We start from the raw sequence: 19,170 nt of genomic DNA, 5'->3' as shown, positions 1-19,170 counted from the left end.
CTGCCTGATGTGCGTTACTGTGCATTTTAACTTTCCTCCTCCCCCCTCACTCCAGCCATCCTGCTTCTTTAAATAAAAGCTCTGCTTCCGTCCCAGCGTCCCAATCCCTCCCCTTTAATTCTTGGAGCGTTGGTACGCTCCACTTGAAGACAAGACCACCCTAACTCACCTGAGGGGGGAGGAGCTGAGGGCATTGTTGGGTCAGGGGGCCCGCGGTAATCATGGGATGGCTTGTGGTGGGCCCATCACAACCCTCCGGTAGCCTCCGCCTGCAGTTCAGTGTCACCTCAAGCACCAAAGGGCGTGGCTGCCTCTTTTTCTGCTGCCGCCGCTTACTACCACCCATGCCTCTTCTTCCCCCACCACCTAAGCCATCTCCCTTAGTGGTAGCGTCCGACCTCCCAGCTGACCAGCCTGGAATCCTGGCCTGGATCCCTCTTGCCTTGAGCTTCCCCTTCCCCTGCCCTGACCCTGAGCACCAGTGCTGCTGCCGCCACCATGGAAGACACCGGCAGTGAGTGCAGCAAAGTCTCCAGCTTGCCACCCCATTGCCCCTGAGAGTTCTGGGGATAAGTAAAACCAGGAATGGAGGAGGAAGTGGGAGGCAGGCAGGAAGGAAGGGAGCGTCTCTACTTCACGGAAATTTGACTTTCGCGGGCGGTCTTGGAACGCATCCCCCATGAAAGTCAAGGGACCACTGTATTAACAAGACACTCAATGTCTTTCAACAAAAATGCTTTGCTGAATCCTAAAGGTTTGCTATTTTGACCAGTTATTAACAAAGAAGTGCTTTGGAACAAAGAAGCAACAAAAACTGTCTCCTGCAAATTACATAACATTGTTGCATGCAGAAGACTCCAACTTGCTGTAGGACAGGGTGGCTCGTAGGCTGGATGTGTCATGCACAGGCCATGCCACCCCAGCTTTATGAAGGAGGAAGAAAGTCACAAAACAACGTATGACGGCAATGTGACAGAGTGAGTTTGACACCCGTTCTGTGTAGATGACTAGGCTGAGCCTGAGGGAGGGGTCAAATGCATCACAAGTTATAAGCCCCTGCACATCTGCAATAGATTTAAGTCCACCCAACCTTGAATACTTTTCTTATCTCCCGCTCATTTCCCTTGACCTTTAATTGGTCAAATTATTGTAGAGAGCTTAAACTTGCAATCTTTTAAACTACCTAAATTGATTTCCCCAGCACTTGACACTTGCAGATCATATACTCTGTATGGATAACAATCAAATTCCCAAATGGCAATAAGTTGAACCCCCCACACCCAATGCCAAATGACCAAGCAGGCACCCTCAAAAAGATGGCCAAGGATGTTAATTGATGACTTTAAATATCGCATGGGAAGATACTGAAGTACTCACCCAAAAACTGAAAATGCTAATGCTAAACTCAAAAGAACATGGAAAAATACAATCAATGCTACAGAGCTAATGTAGACATTATTACAATGTGACTGGACTAATTGATACATTAATGATCCCTTAATAGTAGACTTATGTTGTTGGCAATTATAGTTCTAAGAATGAGGAGGGAATCAGGCAGGAAAGGCTATTTTACAATTTAAATGTTATTGACTGAAATCTCAGGAAATTAAATATTACCAAAAGCTATTCCATCTGAACTCAGATAGAATCAAGTGTTTAATCGTATGATGAACGGAGAACTAGTGAATTAGTCCCATAGTGTCTCCTATATCCCACTGTTGTTAGCCGCCCCGAGTCTATGGAGAGGGGCGGCATACAAATCCAATCCAATCAAATAAAAATCAAATCAAATATCCTCTTCAATCCCTATATCTTTCTTCTATTCTCTCATCGATTTATTTTATCCTATATTCTCTTATTTTATCCTATATTCTTTCTCTAATTCTATTTCCTCGAAGGTGTCCTCTATTGCCTTCATTGTGTATTGGACAAAATAAATAAATAAAATAGATTTCTAGGCCGCCCTTCTGAGACTCAGGCTGAGACTTTTTTTTTACTTCGGCTCTCGGCATTTTTCATCCAACTCGACGGCTTCACGAAAACCCCCTTCGGGCAGGCCGCCGTTTCTCCGCCAGACATAAAACAGGCAGCCGTCAACGGAGGGAGTCCCGAAAGAAGCAAACCACTTAACCCCCGGCAACAGGGCCGCATCAGCGTTTGCCTTTTCCAGACAAGCGTAGGCAAGCTCTGAACTTGGCCCCTCAGGAATGCGACGCTGATACGACGCGGGAAGATTGAGAGAGAGAGCGAGCGAGAGAGAGAGACGTCTTCGGCCGCTTGCATTTGGCGGGAACTTTTTTTCCTCCCCCCCTTAACTTTGCCCCATTACGAATCGCCCTATGGCCGCCCGCGAAGGGAGACATTCATAGCTGTCGCCCAATGACGGGGGAAGGCCGCTTCCCTCCTTTGCTCCCCGCTCAATGGCACGCGAGGGGAGGCGGCGGTGCCACCCAATGCGCTGCGTAGGAGAGAAGCGCTCGGCCGAGGAGAGGGGGGGGGGGATCTATATAAAGGCTGCCCGGAGAGCGAAGCAGCTGTTTTGCGCGGTGCCGCTCAGACCCGTAGCGCGTCTGCTGTCGCCAGAGCACCCATTGACTTCGGAGAGCCGTAAACCTGCCGAAGGGGAAAAAATGGTAAGAGCCGCTTGGCCTCCCCCCCCACCCCCTTCTCTCTGAGACCGTTTTGTGCCCCGTTTTCAAAGGACTTGGTTAATAAAGCCTCGGTGCGGCCATTATGGAGCGTTATGTAATGGATAAAAGTTACCAAAAGTAGTTCTTAAAAAAAAAAAAACCTCAATTTTCCAGGCCTCGTAATTCCCGCGCCCAGATTCCTTAGCGAGAGCGCGCACTACCTGAACTCGGGTCCCTCGACCAGAGTTTCTCCAACCTTAGCAACTTTAAGCTTGGACTTTTAACTCCAGGCTTAAAAGTTGCTTAAAGGTTGGGGAGCCCAGCTCTGGGTCAGTTTTTGCTCCGAAAAAAAGGGGGCCCGGGGCTGGATAACGCAGAAGTCCGAATGACGGCGGAGGCTTTTCCGGGAAGCAGAGGTCGCCTGTCTTGGAGAACCTTTCCCCAAAGACGACGCCTTTTCCTCATAAAAAAATGCGCGCTCGTCATCCCCTTAATGCTCCTTTCCCGTCCTCAGTGGCTCGCGTTTTCCGAGAGAAGGCGGCGAACAACAGCAGCGCCGCGGAGTGCGGTGTGTTTGCAGTGGGGCGGAGTAACGCTTTTACTCAAGAGTTTCCTCGGGGGATGCTCTCGCCTGGAGCTTTTTTGAGGCGTTACGTATTCGAGGGCTGCGTGTACCTCCAGAAATCGAGAAGAAATCAAAGAGTCGCGGCGAAGCGGATTTAATCACGGCGGACCTCCCAAGAAAAAGCTTCCCTTTGTTTGAAAAGAAAAAAAAAGAGCCTCCTGCCCGACTCTTTTTAAGTTTTGCGGGTTTTAATGACACTTCACCAGCCTGTTTTATTTTCTGTGGGAGTTTGGGCCTCCCTCTAACGATTGGAACATTTCTGGCCGGTTTTTTTGAGTTTCCTCCTTCAACTTTGTGCAGTGCAACTTTGTGCGTTGACATAAAATGGTGGAAAAGTTCTAAATAAGATGGCTGCCTCTGGGTTGGTTTTTTTTCCCTCTTCTGATATTTCAACACTCTTGTGACAAAATCTCGTAAAACTGTTTTTCACAATGCGATCTGGCTCAAAGTTCATGTTGCTTTGAGTAACTTATCCATTTATTCCAATTGTTTTGTTCATTCCTGAATTGTAGTTCAGGTTCTTAATTTTTAGAATTATTCCAATCTATTTTTGTTAGATTGTAACCATTATTTTTGTTACTTTGATTTCCCCAAGCATAACTTCGTATTGCAATCTGCTGAAAAAGTAAGAGAAATCTTAATTTAGAATCCCAAATCTGAACCTGTAGAACAATCAAATTTAAACAAATCTCTTTTGGACATTTCTGAACACAATGAAAATAGATTTATATCTACAGTATTTAATCTCTGGCCTTTAATAACAATTATGGAAACAATGAACTGATGACTAAAGCCACAAATTATTCCAGATTTATAGTACTCTAGACTGTGACCATGAGATGCTTAACTATAACGCTGGTGCACTGCCAGGTAAATGGCTACAACTTTCACTTCTGTATTCCACTTTTTGGATGATGGGCACCATTGGAATTTTGAAAACCCTCATCCAAAAAACTGTCAATATTAGAGAAGAGCTATTTTTTTCACCAAATGTTTGGCCCCCAACATTGGCATCCGTTTACCATGAAATCACACAATCCTCTACAGGATTGAAACTATCTGCTTTCTTTTTCCTGCACAAATACTGTATGGCTATAACAGTGGTTCTCAACCTTTCTAATGCCGCGACCCCTTAATACAGTTCCTCATCTTGTGGTGACTCCCAACTATAAGTTTAGCGCCAATTCTTCCAACAGATCTTTAAGCTGATTGGCAAGAGGTCAGAGGGACCACCCCCCTGCAAATGCCTGATTGGTTGGATTGTAAAAATATGTTCCGAGATGCCAGAATAGAAGCTTTAGTTGCTAACACCATTGGAAATTTGTCTTTTCCCATGGTCTTAGGCGACCCCTGTGAAATGGTCATTCGACTCCCAAAGGGGTCCCGATGCCACTGGGCTATAAGAATAAGGGGGTTAGGCATAAAGAGGTGGTACTCCTGAGTATCTTGTTCAAGGCCTCTAGACATAATAAAAATAGTTTTTCTCCATGATTTGAGGGAGTATTAAATGGCTTTACATTTTTATTTTTACAAAGTATATCTTTTCTTTGGCCAGAGGCACTGGGTGTAGGAAATGATAAAAACATAGGCTGTCCTGTCTCATACATAAAGGGGGTGAAATTTACAGCATATTGCTGTTTTCATCATTTTGCTAAAAACTTAGGATCCTACAGATACTTCTCATCTGGCCAAATTATTTGTGATGTCCAGGTTATAAAGCGTGCCTACACTTACAAGTAGATCTTGTTTAATTTGAAGCTATTTATACCCCGTTTTAAAATTTGGTGCTGCTGTCCCCTCCCTCAAACCTCTGCATGGTCACATGATAACATTTTGGGGTCTTTGCAACTGGCACATCCCGTGGTCACATGATTTTTGTAGGGTGTTGTTGTTTGCTAGTTTTTGGCAAAATACTAGAGAACTCCTCCACTTAATGATCATGATGTTCACTTAACAATCACTGAAAATAAGATTGTAAAATCGGTCACCAGCTTTGTGACTGCCACAATTAATTCCAGCCTCAATTAGGGTCATAAGTCAAGGACTACTTGTATTAGAGCTTTTCCCACCCTGAAGCTTTCACAATGCGGGCCAGAAATTCTGGGAAGTTAATTCCTATATTTATAACCAACTGTTTCGAAACAATTATGGGCTATTTTATAGAATGAAAGTTAAATATGTGTTCAGAGAATATGAGGGGGTCTCATTCTAGCATTGATGTAAAGTTTCAAGAAATTAATAACTCCTTAAAAGATTACTATCCCTTAAAATTCAAAAGCGGCTGACCGTCACCTATTTTCCCTTTAGTGAATTAGCTGGCACTTTGCCTTTTAGTTTATGGTAAAGAAGAAAGAGGAAACCTTACTAATTTCCTGTCTGTCTCTCTCTCTCCATAGCGTGAATGCATCTCAATCCATGTTGGCCAAGCCGGTGTGCAAATTGGCAATGCATGTTGGGAGTTGTACTGCTTGGAACATGGCATTCAGCCGAATGGCACAATGCCAAGCGACAAAACAATTGGTGGTGGAGATGACTCATTCAACACCTTCTTCAGCGAGACTGGGGCAGGAAAGCATGTTCCTCGTGCTGTATTTGTGGATTTGGAACCAGCAGTCATAGGTAAATATGGCTTACATGGCTGCAGTAAAAGGGAGGAATGTGGAAATGGTTTAACACAAATCCTGTTTTATATGTTGCCTTTTGGACTTTATAAACAAAATGTATAGAAGTGTATTACCCCTACTATATACAGTATTTGGATCAAAGCGTACTTATTTCCAAATTATAATCTGTTTTATTTTGTTTAAACTTTGATACTTCATAACTCTTGAAAAATCAGATAGTGTTTCTCTTTGCCCTCTGCTACTGCATATTCTCATGATTAGTTTGTAGCTTTTGGAATACTTGGCACAATGAATCACGTTCCTATTAAGTGTCCAGTTAAGATATAGATTAAAATCTGCAACTAGGAAATAAATTTATTGAAAGAATATATAAACATTCTTATCTCCCATCTATTTCCCAGAGAACAAATCCCAAGTAGCAAACAAATTCAATCCTATTCAAGACAGTCTTAAAATTAAATGGAATTTTAAAAAACGTTAATCTTTTAAAATCTTTATAATCAAAACCATTTTAATCTTTCACAATAAAAATTTGAAAACCAAATTTATTATTTAAAAATGAGTACACTAATTATTTGTGATTTAAAAGTATATTTTTGAAACCAGAAACCAATATTTTAAGAAGAGAAAGAGAAAAATATAAATATAAATAGTTGGAATGTATAATCTGTATTTCCTTATCAAACTTAAAACCTGTACTAATATGTGATTACAAAATGGAGTATTTACAGAAGACTAGAAATTGCTTGGAAAGATAAATAAAACCATTTTAAAAATAGTCTTCAAAGATATCATTTCTAATAGCTTATTAGTTCATACTTATAATTTTATGTATTATAATCTTAGGTGTAGAGAGGTTATAGTTTAAAAGTGATACTCTGAACCAATGAGGAAGTAGAATATGAACAATACATTATTTTTTAGATTTTCACTGTAGAATAATGTATTCTATTGCAGATGAAGTGCGGAGTGGCATATATAAGCAACTCTTCCATCCTGAACAGTTGATTTCTGGCAAGGAAGATGCTGCTAACAATTATGCAAGAGGTCACTACACTGTGGGAAAAGAAATAATTGACCTTGTATTGGAGCGGATTAGGAAACTGGTACGTCCTAATGTTTTAAGCCTGTCAAACATGCACTGAAATTTAGCTTGAGCACAAATCAGATCTAAAATGCAAATTGTGCCATAGGTCGATTAGCCTATTGGCTTGTGGGCTGCAATATAAAGTTTTTTCCAACATTAAGAAAAGTGCTATTGGCTGAAATGAAGAAGACAACGTGATATGGAAAGATGCTTATCACAGGCATTCCTGGAGGCTTCCCTGCCCACTTTCAGTAATAGTTACACCTGCATGGCTAGGCAAGCAATGATTGGTTGGATGGCAAAGCTCCTGTTCCTTCCCCAACTTCTCTCTTCCTGGGAGCGGGGAAGACTGGGCTCCAGGAAGAAATTGTTGTCATATCAGTATAACCAGAGATGGGCTGCTAAGGTGGAATGGTGATGTGTGCTCGCCCCGTGGCTCTGAGTGCTAGCAGAGCCCAGCACAATTCTGCTACTGTAGCTGTGCAGGTAGCAGAATCGCACGCGGAAACACAGGTGCGCCCGTATTTCAGTGCAGTCCTTAGCAGCCCTCCTCTGAATATAACCCTGCTCTTATAACAGTATGGCCATGATAGTCAAGGTGAACCTATCAGGTGAGGACTGCAATGACCTTTGAGTCTGTGGGTTGTGTTTTGGGGTCACCATTATCCAGCCAACAGAGTACAGCACCCAGGTGGAAAAATGAGAGCTCAGAGAGTAAGGACCCCCTTTGTGATTTGGAGTACTCCTGAATAACACTTTTTCTACTGCTATCACATTCTTTCAATACAAATCAGTTAGAGCAATCCTAGAGCCAAAAGTTGTTGGAACTATTTTCTTTTCCCTAATTTTTTTTCTTTTTGACTTCCCCTTCATTCTCTTCTGATATTATCTTCTCTCTTCCCCTTCCTGGGGATAAGGGTCAAACCAGTGTTTCCAGGGGTCTAATCCAAGAGTCTCCAACCTTGCAACTTTAAGACTTGTGGACTTCAGCTCCCAGAATTCATCCCAGCAGCTGGTTGAGGAATTCTGGGAATTGAAATCCACAAGTCTTAAAGTTGCCAAGGTTGGAGACCCCTGGTCTAATCTGACAACTTGCAATAACTTTTTGATATTAAACCAAGCCTCTTTCCTTACAGATCAGAATAACAATTTCTTGACAAGGAAATTATTGCTACTTTATAGGATATTAAAAAAAGAAAAGAAGGGCAAACTTATAGGACATAAATCTTGTTTGTACCGTTGGAATGTGTAATATGCATATTCTTCTTTCAGGCAGACCAATGCACCGGTTTGCAAGGGTTCCTGATCTTCCACAGTTTTGGAGGAGGCACTGGTTCAGGTTTTACTTCTCTGCTGATGGAACGCCTTTCAGTTGACTATGGAAAGAAATCAAAACTTGAATTTGCCATATACCCAGCTCCTCAAGTTTCAACTGCTGTTGTTGAGCCATACAATTCCATACTAACAACGCACACTACTCTTGAACATTCTGATTGTGCCTTCATGGTTGACAATGAAGCCATCTATGATATCTGTCGAAGGAATCTGGACATTGAACGCCCAACATACACCAATCTCAACCGCCTCATTGGTCAGATTGTTTCATCCATCACTGCCTCTCTCAGATTTGATGGTGCCTTAAATGTGGATCTGACAGAATTCCAGACAAACCTGGTGCCTTATCCCAGAATTCATTTTCCCCTAGTCACATATTCCCCTATTATTTCAGCAGAGAAAGCCTATCACGAGCAACTCTCTGTCTCTGAGATCACCAACGCTTGTTTTGAGCCATCCAATCAGATGGTGAAGTGTGATCCTCGCCATGGCAAGTACATGGCCTGCTGTATGTTGTACCGTGGAGATGTTGTCCCCAAGGATGTCAATGCTGCCATTGCTGCTATCAAGACAAAGCGTACCATTCAATTTGTTGATTGGTGTCCTACTGGTTTTAAGGTAAGTATTGCTGATATGTATGCAAATGGCATCTTGTCTAAATGTGTAGATGTACTGAATAAATGTAGTAGAAACATGCCACTTTGAAATAGTATAAACAGCATCATGATTTATAATGCAGTTAAGATTATATTTAATAGCAAATAGCCAAAGGGGTTTTCTCATAATTCTGATAGTTAAGATGCTACCGTAGATGTACAGAAACTGCATGCAGGATTATGCAAATTGAACTCCATTTTTTAACATCAGAATTGCATGTTTTCTGATAAATGCAAATAATTAGATATTTGATTTATTTCAATTTTTATATGAAAAGGGCAATAATGGAATAGATTATACAGATCCAGTTGTGGTGGTGCTTAAGCACAGAACAATCTATAGGGTTTCAGTTCATGTAAATGCATCACATCCTGATATGCAAATGTTGAAATGTTACACAGTACTTGGATGTAGGAAAGTCTAACAATGTCTATTTTTATTTTAGGTGGGTATTAATTATCAGCCCCCAACAGCAGTTCCTGGTGGTGACCTGGCCAAAGTCCAACGTGCAGTCTGCATGTTGAGCAATACCACAGCCATTGCAGAAGCTTGGGCCCGTCTGGATCATAAGTTTGATTTGATGTATGCCAAGCGTGCTTTTGTCCACTGGTATGTAGGAGAAGGAATGGAGGAAGGAGAATTTTCCGAGGCCCGAGAAGATTTGGCTGCCCTTGAAAAGGATTATGAAGAGGTGGGCACTGACTCCTTGGATGGTGAAGATGAAGGTGAAGAGTATTAAAACTCTTTTAAATATTGTGAGGCTGTTGCTATTTGCTACTTTGCCTGTATTATCAAGAAAATGAATTTTTACATCTCAAATGTAAACAGCATTCCATAATAAAGTGCTTGGAATAAATACTTATAACCAAAGAAATTTTATCAGTTGTTGATACAAGCATTAAACATGTAGCTGGGATAGAAATAAAATTATATTGCATATCAATATGGAGCGGTCTCATTATAGCATATTCTTAAATACAGACATTTCCACTCAGTATTTGCATATAGTAAAAAAAATATTTTTTTAAACTGGAAAACAAATTCATCTTTTTTTTTTACTGTTTCAATAAAATATTGCTTGATAAAAGCATATTCTTAAAAGAATTTATTATACATAAATATCTTTATTTATGACATGCATTTAACATCTGTTCAATTTAAACACTCATTTTTATCATAGTGCTATTAACTTAAAGCCAACAAGTACTCACATCAAAAGTTATATAATTTAAACATTTTCAGACTAATTAAAAATGCACACTTTTTTCTCATATATCAATAGCCTACAGCAGCAAAAATCTTGCATGACGTGTGTATGTGTGTATATCATGTCCCATCCAGTATCATCCCATTCTCTTAGAGAATTTGGGTGTACTGTAGTTGCAGCCTTTGAATCATTGATGGTGCATTTTTAAATCAAGATTTTTAATCTTAATGAACTAGAATGATGATAATACCAATCATTTCCTGGGATGAGGCCATTTAGATTTCTTGTTCCAGCATTTGAAGAGATAAAATAACAGATATTTTAAAACAAGACCTGGGAATATCTACGGAGAGGGGCGGCATACAAATCTAATAAATAATAATAATATCAATCAATGCTGCATGAAATTGCAGGAGTTAAAGAGAAAGAAGTAATGATCTAGTAAATCATGCCTTATTTGTATGTTTTTCATTTGTCATAAGAGCAAAACTAGTTTTCAGTCTTTTTTAGACTGAATGCTAAAAAGTAGCTACAGAAGTGATAGTTCGTAGCATTCTATTCCCACTTGTTAGGTGTCTATTAAATATACACTCCACATGTAGGTTAAGGTATTAATATGCAGATGACACCCAGTTACATATCTCCACCTTCATAGCCAGGCAAAGATGCAGTGAAGTGTCCTAAATCACTGCCAAAATCAATTTTTATATAAATCATGCAAAGCATGCAACTTGCACATATGTTTTCCTTAAATAACTAGTTAACAAGAGAACAAAATCTGACCTTGGAAAGGTTTGTTGGATATCCATGATGTCAGATATTGCCAGTTTAGGCAGGTAGGAAATATTTTCAGCTAATGGGTACACTAGAAATTTGTAGGGCTTTCAACTGGATGCTCTCAGAAAATGGTTGCTGGGAGGAGAAATACCCTCAACATATCTGCCATAAAGCACAAAGCCAGTTATGCTACCAGCTACATAAAGTACCTTGCCAACCTCTAAGCCCCCCAAAAGGTTCTATCAACCTATGTCAGTGATGGTGAACCTTTTTTGGTTCACGTACCAAAAGGGCATGTGAACCCACACCCATTCCTTCTCCCCCATGCATAAAAAAATGGGCAAGACAGAAGTTTGAAAATTCTAATTTCCAGTTTGCCCATTGTGCTGTTTTTCTGGGACTTCACTGAAGCCTTCCTAAAGTCTCCAGAGGGTGAAATGGCCTTCCTCAAGGCCAAAAATCCACTGGTCAGTATGCATACATGTGCTGGAGCTAACAGAGCAACAGCTCACATAGAATAGAATAGAATAGAATAGAATTTTTATTGGCCAAGTGTGATTGGACACACAAGGAATTTGTCTTGGTGCATATGCTCTCAACGTACATAAAATAAAATATACATTTGTCAAGAATCATGTGATACAACACTTAATGATTGTCATAGGGGTCAAATAAGCAATGAAGAAGCAATATTAATAAAAATCTTCGGATATAAGCAACAAGTTACAGTCATGCTTTTCCATATGGCTCCACATACTATCTGTGCAGTGATTGGCTGCCAAAATTTTTATTGCCACACTGGGTGTGGCTTATTTGTGGGTGTGGTTTGATGGTCACGTGACTGGGTAGAAGTGGCTTGCTGGCCATGTGACCAGGTGGGAGTGGCTTGACAATCGTGACGGGCTTGTTTGTACTGTTCGCTTACCCACCAAGGTAAGTTTTCAAATAGGTGCTTGGACTGTTTCATTTGATTAAGTCACATTATTTGAATAGCCACAAAATGGACAAATGATAGACAGCATTATTTTTGAGGAGCACAGTAACATTTTAAGATTTTGTACTGAATCCACAAGGTTCAGTATGATAACAGATTTGGCAAGTAGCTCAATTTTTAATTGCTATAAAATTCAGTTCTAAATAATGATTAAAATGATTAAAGCGTTTACGGGTAAAAACATACCATTTAATTATTTCTTACAAATAATTAAGGATCATACTAAGGTACTAGGGAAGAAAAGACAATAAAAAACTCAGTATTCAATAAATAGAGCATAAACGTACTATCCCACTGCACCCCCCCCAATGGGAGCAGCAGCCCATTACTGCATCTGTGGCCCTAGATTATATTAGCAATTCACATTATTTCTATACTATTATATTATCAATAAGTCTAAAAGGCATCCAATCAAAGGGTAATTTAATGGATTGAGGATTCTATAACAGATCATTTAACGTCTTAAAACATCTTAGGTATCCACATCATGAGGATCTGAATTCAAATAACTTAGAATAAATCTAATTATGAGTTGTCATGGTGCAGTGGTTAGAGTGCAGTACTGCAGGCAAGTTCTGCTGATCACTGGCTGCCAGCAGTTTGGCAATTTGAATCTCACCAGGCTCAAGGTTGACGTCATTCATCCTTCTAAGGTGGGTAAAATGAAGACCCAGATTGTTGTGGGAAATATGTTGATTCTGTAAACTGCCAGGTCTAAGTGCTGTTGCCATTCATTAATTCATTCATTATTTGATTTATATTGCTATCCCTAAACCCATTTTACACCCTTTTTATTAACCTGGTGATAGAAGGCAGCTGTTATTAGTTGGTCTTGACTTCTCAAAAAAACTGAACAGGCACTTGGGTGGGAATGCACCAAAAAATCTTAACTATAAAACACAATGGAACAGTGGTTCTCAACTTGGGGCTCAGGATCCCTTTGGGGGTCGAATGATCATTTCGTAGGGGTCACCTAAGACTGAGAAAAGACAAATTTCCCATAGGTGTTAGGAACTAAAGCTTCTATTCTGGTGCCTTGGAACATATGTTTACAATCTGACCAATCAGGCGTTTACAATGGGCATGTCCCTCTGACCTTCCTGCCAATCAGCTTAAAGCTCTGTTGGGAGAATTGGTGCTAGACTTATGGTTGGGGGTCAACACAATATGAGGAACTGTACTAAGGGGTGCCGGCATTAGAAAGGTTGAGAACCACTGCACTAGAAGCTTTTTAAAAATTGGAAGGAGTTGATACGGGTAATCCTTTTCACCTAACCAGTGCAGCATTGCCATGGTCACATGACCTCAATTCAGACATTTGGCAACTGGTTCATATGACAGATGTAGTGTTCAGGACTTTGTAACTTTCTGACTAGCAAAGTCAATGGAGAATCCAGACTCATTTAACAACCCTTATTAACAACTTCAGTGATTCACTTAACAACTGTGGCAAAACTCACTTTAATTGTCTTGCTTAACACTTTGGGCATAATTGTAGCAAAAACCTTTGCATTCTTACAAAGAAAAGAAATACTGTAATTAATTTAGTCACTGGGAGTTTTGCTCAACCTTCCAAAGACTTCCAAGAATAAAAGTCTTGCCTACATTACAAAATAGAACTTTTGTAAAAGAGACATTTTTTTAAAAAAATTGCATTTACTGGAATTTATATTACCCTCATCTTAATGGATTTACAGTAATGTGCTTACTGTAGCATATTAACCACACTTAACTATGAAATCATGTCATTATATTAAGAGCAAATTCTCACTCCTCCACCCACATTTGAATAGTGTCCTGCAGAAACCTGTTAAACCTGATTATTATTCTTTTTGTATATGCTATTTTCATGCTGTTTTCCATCTAATTTCCTGCTGAGGTCTGATGAATGTCAACTGTAAATGAGTATATTTTGCAAAGGGGTGCTTAAAGGGATTAGCCCTTTGGGTTTAAGTTGTGCACTGTTTTTAATGGATGACTCTTCCTTTGAAGTGCAATTGGGGGAAGGGAAGTCTGCCTATAAAAGAGAATCTGGTTAGACAAACTGCAAGTTCCTGTCACTGGTAGACATTTCATGTGATGTCTAGTTTCTAGTGAATCTGGCCGCAATTGTTTTGTTGAGCTAGTCTTAAAAAATAATAGCATAGATTAAGTAATAAACAGGATTAGAGGTAACCCAAATTTAATTTCACTTTTGCATTCAAGAAAATACTCATGGTGATTGGTGCACATTTGTCCTACATTTCACCTAGCAGTGATTGATAGTGTGGAAAAAAATGCCATCTGCATTAACAATTTTCTTTGTCATTGCCCAGAGCAGAGAGAGCTTTTTAAAATATGTCACTTTTCAGTCACAAGTTGTTCTTGGCAAAAACAAACCAGCTGAAACACTTATACTTCTGAAAATAGGTCAACTTCTTATTTACAAAGGGGAAGCACAGAACAGAATGGATTCAATGGGCAATCTGGTTCTTCATTATGTACTGGAGTTCTATTTCCCCATGGTCCAGTTAATACGGCCTTTGGTTAGTCTGACTTGGAGTGATGATCTAAATCATGGGTGTCAAACTTGTGGCATCACGTTTTTATCATGTGACATATCACAACTTTTTCCCCTTCTCTAAAACAGGTGGCCATAGCTAGTGCATGATGCATCTGGCCCCCAGCCTGTGAGCTTGATAACCCTGATCTAAATCAATGTTTTTCAACTTCAGCAACATTAAGATGTGGCTGAGAACTTCTGGAAGTTGAAGTCAATGATCTTAAAGTTGTTGGACTTGTTTGTCAAATTTGTATGTGACCCATCTCACTATCCAGCAACTTGACCTATTAGGTAGAAGTATTATTATTATTATTATTATTATTATTATTATTAATAATAATTAAATTTGTACGTCACCCCTCTCCGCAGACTCGGGGTGGCTCACAGCAGCAATAGAAAACAATATACAATACAAATCTAATATTACAAAGTTAAAAACCCATAATTTTAAAAACATGCATACAACATACCATACATAAACTATATAGGCCTGGGGAAGATGTCTCAGTTCCCCCATGCCTGATGGCAGAAGTGCATTTTAAGAAGTTTCTGAAAGGCAAGGAGGGTGGGGGCAATCCTAATCTCTGGGGGGAGCTGGTTCCAGAGGGTCGGGGCTGCCACAGAGAAGGCTCTTCCCCTGGGTCTTGCCAGATGACATTGTTTAGTCGACGGGACCCGGAGAAGGTATTAGGTTGAAGTATGCTATACATCATATATTTCACCTTCTCAGGAGAGAATAACACTGAGTACAGTTCAGTGTTAGTATTACTGATTCAATGCTGATTTGAAAAATGTCGTAATATGTAAGTATCAGATTTATATCATGCATTATTATAAACCAGAATGACTGGATTGGTACATCATGTGAAAATTAAAACAAAAATATACAGTTGTTTACTGATACATGTTAATTTAGCTACTTAAAATACTAGCAATTAACATCCTATGATTAATCATATGGATTTTCTTAGATAAATTCCAGACTTGACTAAGACTTGATCCAGTCAATAAATTTTGCACCAATTCTTCTGCTACCTTTCCAAAACAGATGAACTGTATTCTTTCATCATGCCAATTTTATTTTAAATAAGTAAAGAAGCAATGGAGAATACCTATTGATAAAATTATGATCCTATATTTGACATTTGTGACAAGTCCATGTCTATATCTCTGATTAAACATCTACAATTATATTACTTCTCTTTGAGCACACCGTCCTTAAAAGATGTTTGTATTTTTACTTTATATACTGTACGTACTATTAATTTTTAAAATACTGTATAATTTAATTACAATCCATGAAGCTGCCATTTTAAGTATATGCTGCTCTGTTAAGTACTTAGATTAGAAGACATAAAAACCACTTCAAATGCTTTTAAAGTCTTGCATAACTATTTCATATATGCAGTTCTAGATAATTCTCCTTTAATCTTGCACTGAATATGTTTGTTCTTTACATTTCTGAACCACTAAATACTTCTGGAAGGTATTTGCTGCATGAACAGATTTCTATCCAGCTGGCTTATACATTAAGATGGTATAGTAATACAGCAATTATTACAACAGTCAGATCTTTCTAAAGACAAGTTTGGAGTTTGTGGGAGAGTTTGGGGCACAAAAGCAGTTCTGCTTACCACAGAATATTTCAAGATTTTTGGTACAGAACTACTAATATTTTCTTTCATGAAATAGGATACTGATCAAGAATTGAAGTGAACATTCTTTTGCATAGCCCTTAGGTCAGAAAGAAAGTTGAAATTAACTTTCCATATAAGCCCAAGTACTGTATTCCCTTTGAGAAAATATTGCCAGAAAATGTTAAAATTCCATCCTTTATTGAATACAGGCCTGAAATGTGACTGGGTGACTTGGGGCCAGACTCTCTCTCTCGCAGCCCAATCTACGTCACAGGATTGTTATTTTAGGAAAATAGAAAGATAAAGAAAGATTAGTTATGTTTGCCACCCTGATTTATTTGTAAAAATAAATATTTGCTGCTTAAAGGATAAAATTGCATTTCTCCCATTCCACATATGGAAGCAAATTTCAAAAATAGGTGAATTTTACTTTCCCAATAGTATAGAAATAGTTTCCTCCACTATGAGTTAAATGGTTATAAAATGAATGGAAGACTGCAAAGCTTACTCAACTCTTTATTCCCTATGCCACAAGATCGTCCTGCCCAATGGCAATATCTTGTTTTTTTCTTAAACCTGAGAACTCCACAGACATAAAGTCAACACTATTACTTAGAACTCCATAATACAATTATACCAGTTCAAGTGCAATCATTTTATTTAGCTCTCTTATTTGCAAATTCGTGCATTTAAATATTTCATTAAAACAAACTCTGCTACAAGAGGAAAACAATAATAAACACATAAACAAATAAATAAGTATGATTTGCTTCTGACCTGAAAATAGAGTTACCTTGGGAAAGGACATGTTTTCTTGGCTTCTAGATATATTGCAGGCTATAGAAATATAGCCAGCTACAGGCCATATAGAAAAAAGGATATAGTGGAATATAGAGGATATAGTGCTCTTTGCTAGAGCTGGCAGATGTAACAAAAATTAAGGCCAAAATATTCAGAGCACCATGATAAACCCATAACAAACTATTGAAGTAATACAGTAAATGAGATATATCTAGTTTGACTTCATTGTGTTCTGGAATTTTTTTTAAATTTACTTACTAGACATTAGTTGTTTAGATACTTGTTTTATATTAGTCTTCATGGGCTTTAAATACATTTTTAAAAAAGCAGAAGAGAAAGCTTAAGTGAATAATTTTGCATCCCTGTATTTCTCATTCTGTTAAAGAGTTTAATTTCCCCCTTTGTTTAGAGTTATGTTTTCTCATGGCGTATGTGTTAATCATGCTAGCGCTTCGAAAGTTACACATTTTATAAATTGGTTGTGTTCATTACTTTAGCCTTTTCATTTGATATAGGCATTGCCACAAATTACAATAGCACAACCAAATTGACTAAGTTCCTGTACATAATAAGTTTACCAATAGTTAATTTGTACTGCGTTTGTATGATATACTTAACAATGAACTACTGACCCACACTGATTAATATAATCTACCAGATTCAATTATGGTTAGATAGTTGTAGTTTGTGTTATTATGAAATCATTTGGTGTCTAGCGTCTGCCACTCTAATCTTCTGCTACTTTATGCATCTGATATAGATGAGCATCAAATCTCCAGAGAGCATATACCTCAATGTTGATTTCATCCACCCAATGTGGTTTATATTCAACAAAAGTGAATAGAAAACATTACGATGTGGCTTCAGGCTATTAAATATTTACTTTGACCTCATATTTTTCTCTCTATTTAAATGGTTTAAGAAGTAAATTAATCTATGTAGCTGATTTCTGGCCAGCCAACCCCCCACCAAAAAAACCCAACCTTCCCCCACCATCATCAAACCAACAGCAGATAATTTATATGAACAATTAATACAGCTTTCTATACAGGTATAGAGTATAAAAGATGTCAATAATATTTACGGTAATATATTTATATTTTATTGCCAAAGCAGAATAAGCATTTTGTGAAAATTACAAAGATAATAGACAATTATTTTGGTCATATGACCAGAAAAATCAGTTCATACTTATAAAATCTTCCAAAAAAGTACCTATTTACCCTAAAAAAGAATGAAGGTCACTTTAAAGAGAAAAAAAAAAGATTAGAGGAGAGAATAGAATAAAAATACAGATCATGTATGGTTGCATATGTGCAGACACTGAAACCCATGTTACATTCTTCAAAGGTAAATATATTATTGATAGCTAATAGAAATAGTTGCCCAAATCCAAGTGCTGCTAAAACAAGGGAAAAGTCCATCTACTAGTGATTTATCATATGTCAGATATGACCTTTGCTGCTTCTTCAGCAGTTTATGTGTGTATTAGTAAATGGATGAAGGGATAAAATCTTGAAGTATAAGGTTCATCCTGCCTCTAAACTTACTCTTTTCATTTCCACATTGGTGAGATACCTTTATTTTATTTATGCTATTTTATTTTATTTTTTATTTTGAAAAATTAGTCATTCTAGGCAGTTTATAAAAAATAAAAACCCAATTATACAACAATAAAAACAATAATCCCAAACCCCAGTCAACGAAGCAGTGGAAGTGATGTGCCGGTGCCTGGAGGCTGTTGGGGTCTGGATGGGTGTCAACAGACTCAAGCTCAATCCGGATAAGACGGAGTGGCTGTGGGTTCTGCCTCCCAAGGACAATTCCATCTGTCCGTCCATAACCCTGGGAGGGGATTATTGACCCCCTTGGAGAGGGTCCGCAACTTGGGCGTCCTCCTCGATCCACAGCTCACATTAGAGAAACATCTTTCAGCTGTGGCGAGGGGGGCGTTTGCTCAGGTTCGCCTGGTGCACCTGTTGCGGCCCTATCTGGACTGGGACTCAGTGCTCACAGTCACTCACGCCCTCATCACCTCGAGGTTCGACTACTGTAATGCTCTACATGGGGCTACCTTTGAAAAGTGTTCGGAAACTTCAGATCGTGCAGAATGCAGCTGCGAGAGCAATCATGGGCTTCCCAAGGCATGCCCATGTTACACCAACACTTCGCAGTCTGCATTGGTTGCCGATCAATTTCCGGTCACAATTCAAAGTGTTGGTTATGACCTATAAAGCCCTTCATGGCATCGGAC

The 19,170-nt window shown here is 38.9% G+C and overlaps 1 protein-coding gene across 1 annotated transcript; it reads left to right on the top strand.

Moving 5' to 3' along the window:
* Positions 1–2,101: 2,101 nt before the first annotated feature.
* LOC139163811 (tubulin alpha-1C chain-like) lies at positions 2,102–9,901 on the top strand. The gene is made up of 5 exons (XM_070744980.1): positions 2,102–2,633; positions 5,652–5,874; positions 6,837–6,985; positions 8,239–8,919; positions 9,404–9,901. The coding sequence occupies exons 1-5, from the start codon at positions 2,421–2,423 to the stop codon at positions 9,695–9,697; spliced, it is 1,560 nt and encodes a 519-aa protein (XP_070601081.1). The 5' UTR covers positions 2,102–2,420; the 3' UTR covers positions 9,698–9,901.
* The last annotated feature ends 9,269 nt before the right edge of the window (positions 9,902–19,170 follow it).

This window comes from Erythrolamprus reginae, chromosome 3 (genome assembly GCF_031021105.1).
Source record: "Erythrolamprus reginae isolate rEryReg1 chromosome 3, rEryReg1.hap1, whole genome shotgun sequence".
Taxonomy (NCBI): Eukaryota; Metazoa; Chordata; class Lepidosauria; order Squamata; family Dipsadidae; genus Erythrolamprus; species Erythrolamprus reginae.
Note: the sequence above shows the minus strand (reverse complement) of the source record. Positions and strands in the feature narration are given on the sequence as shown.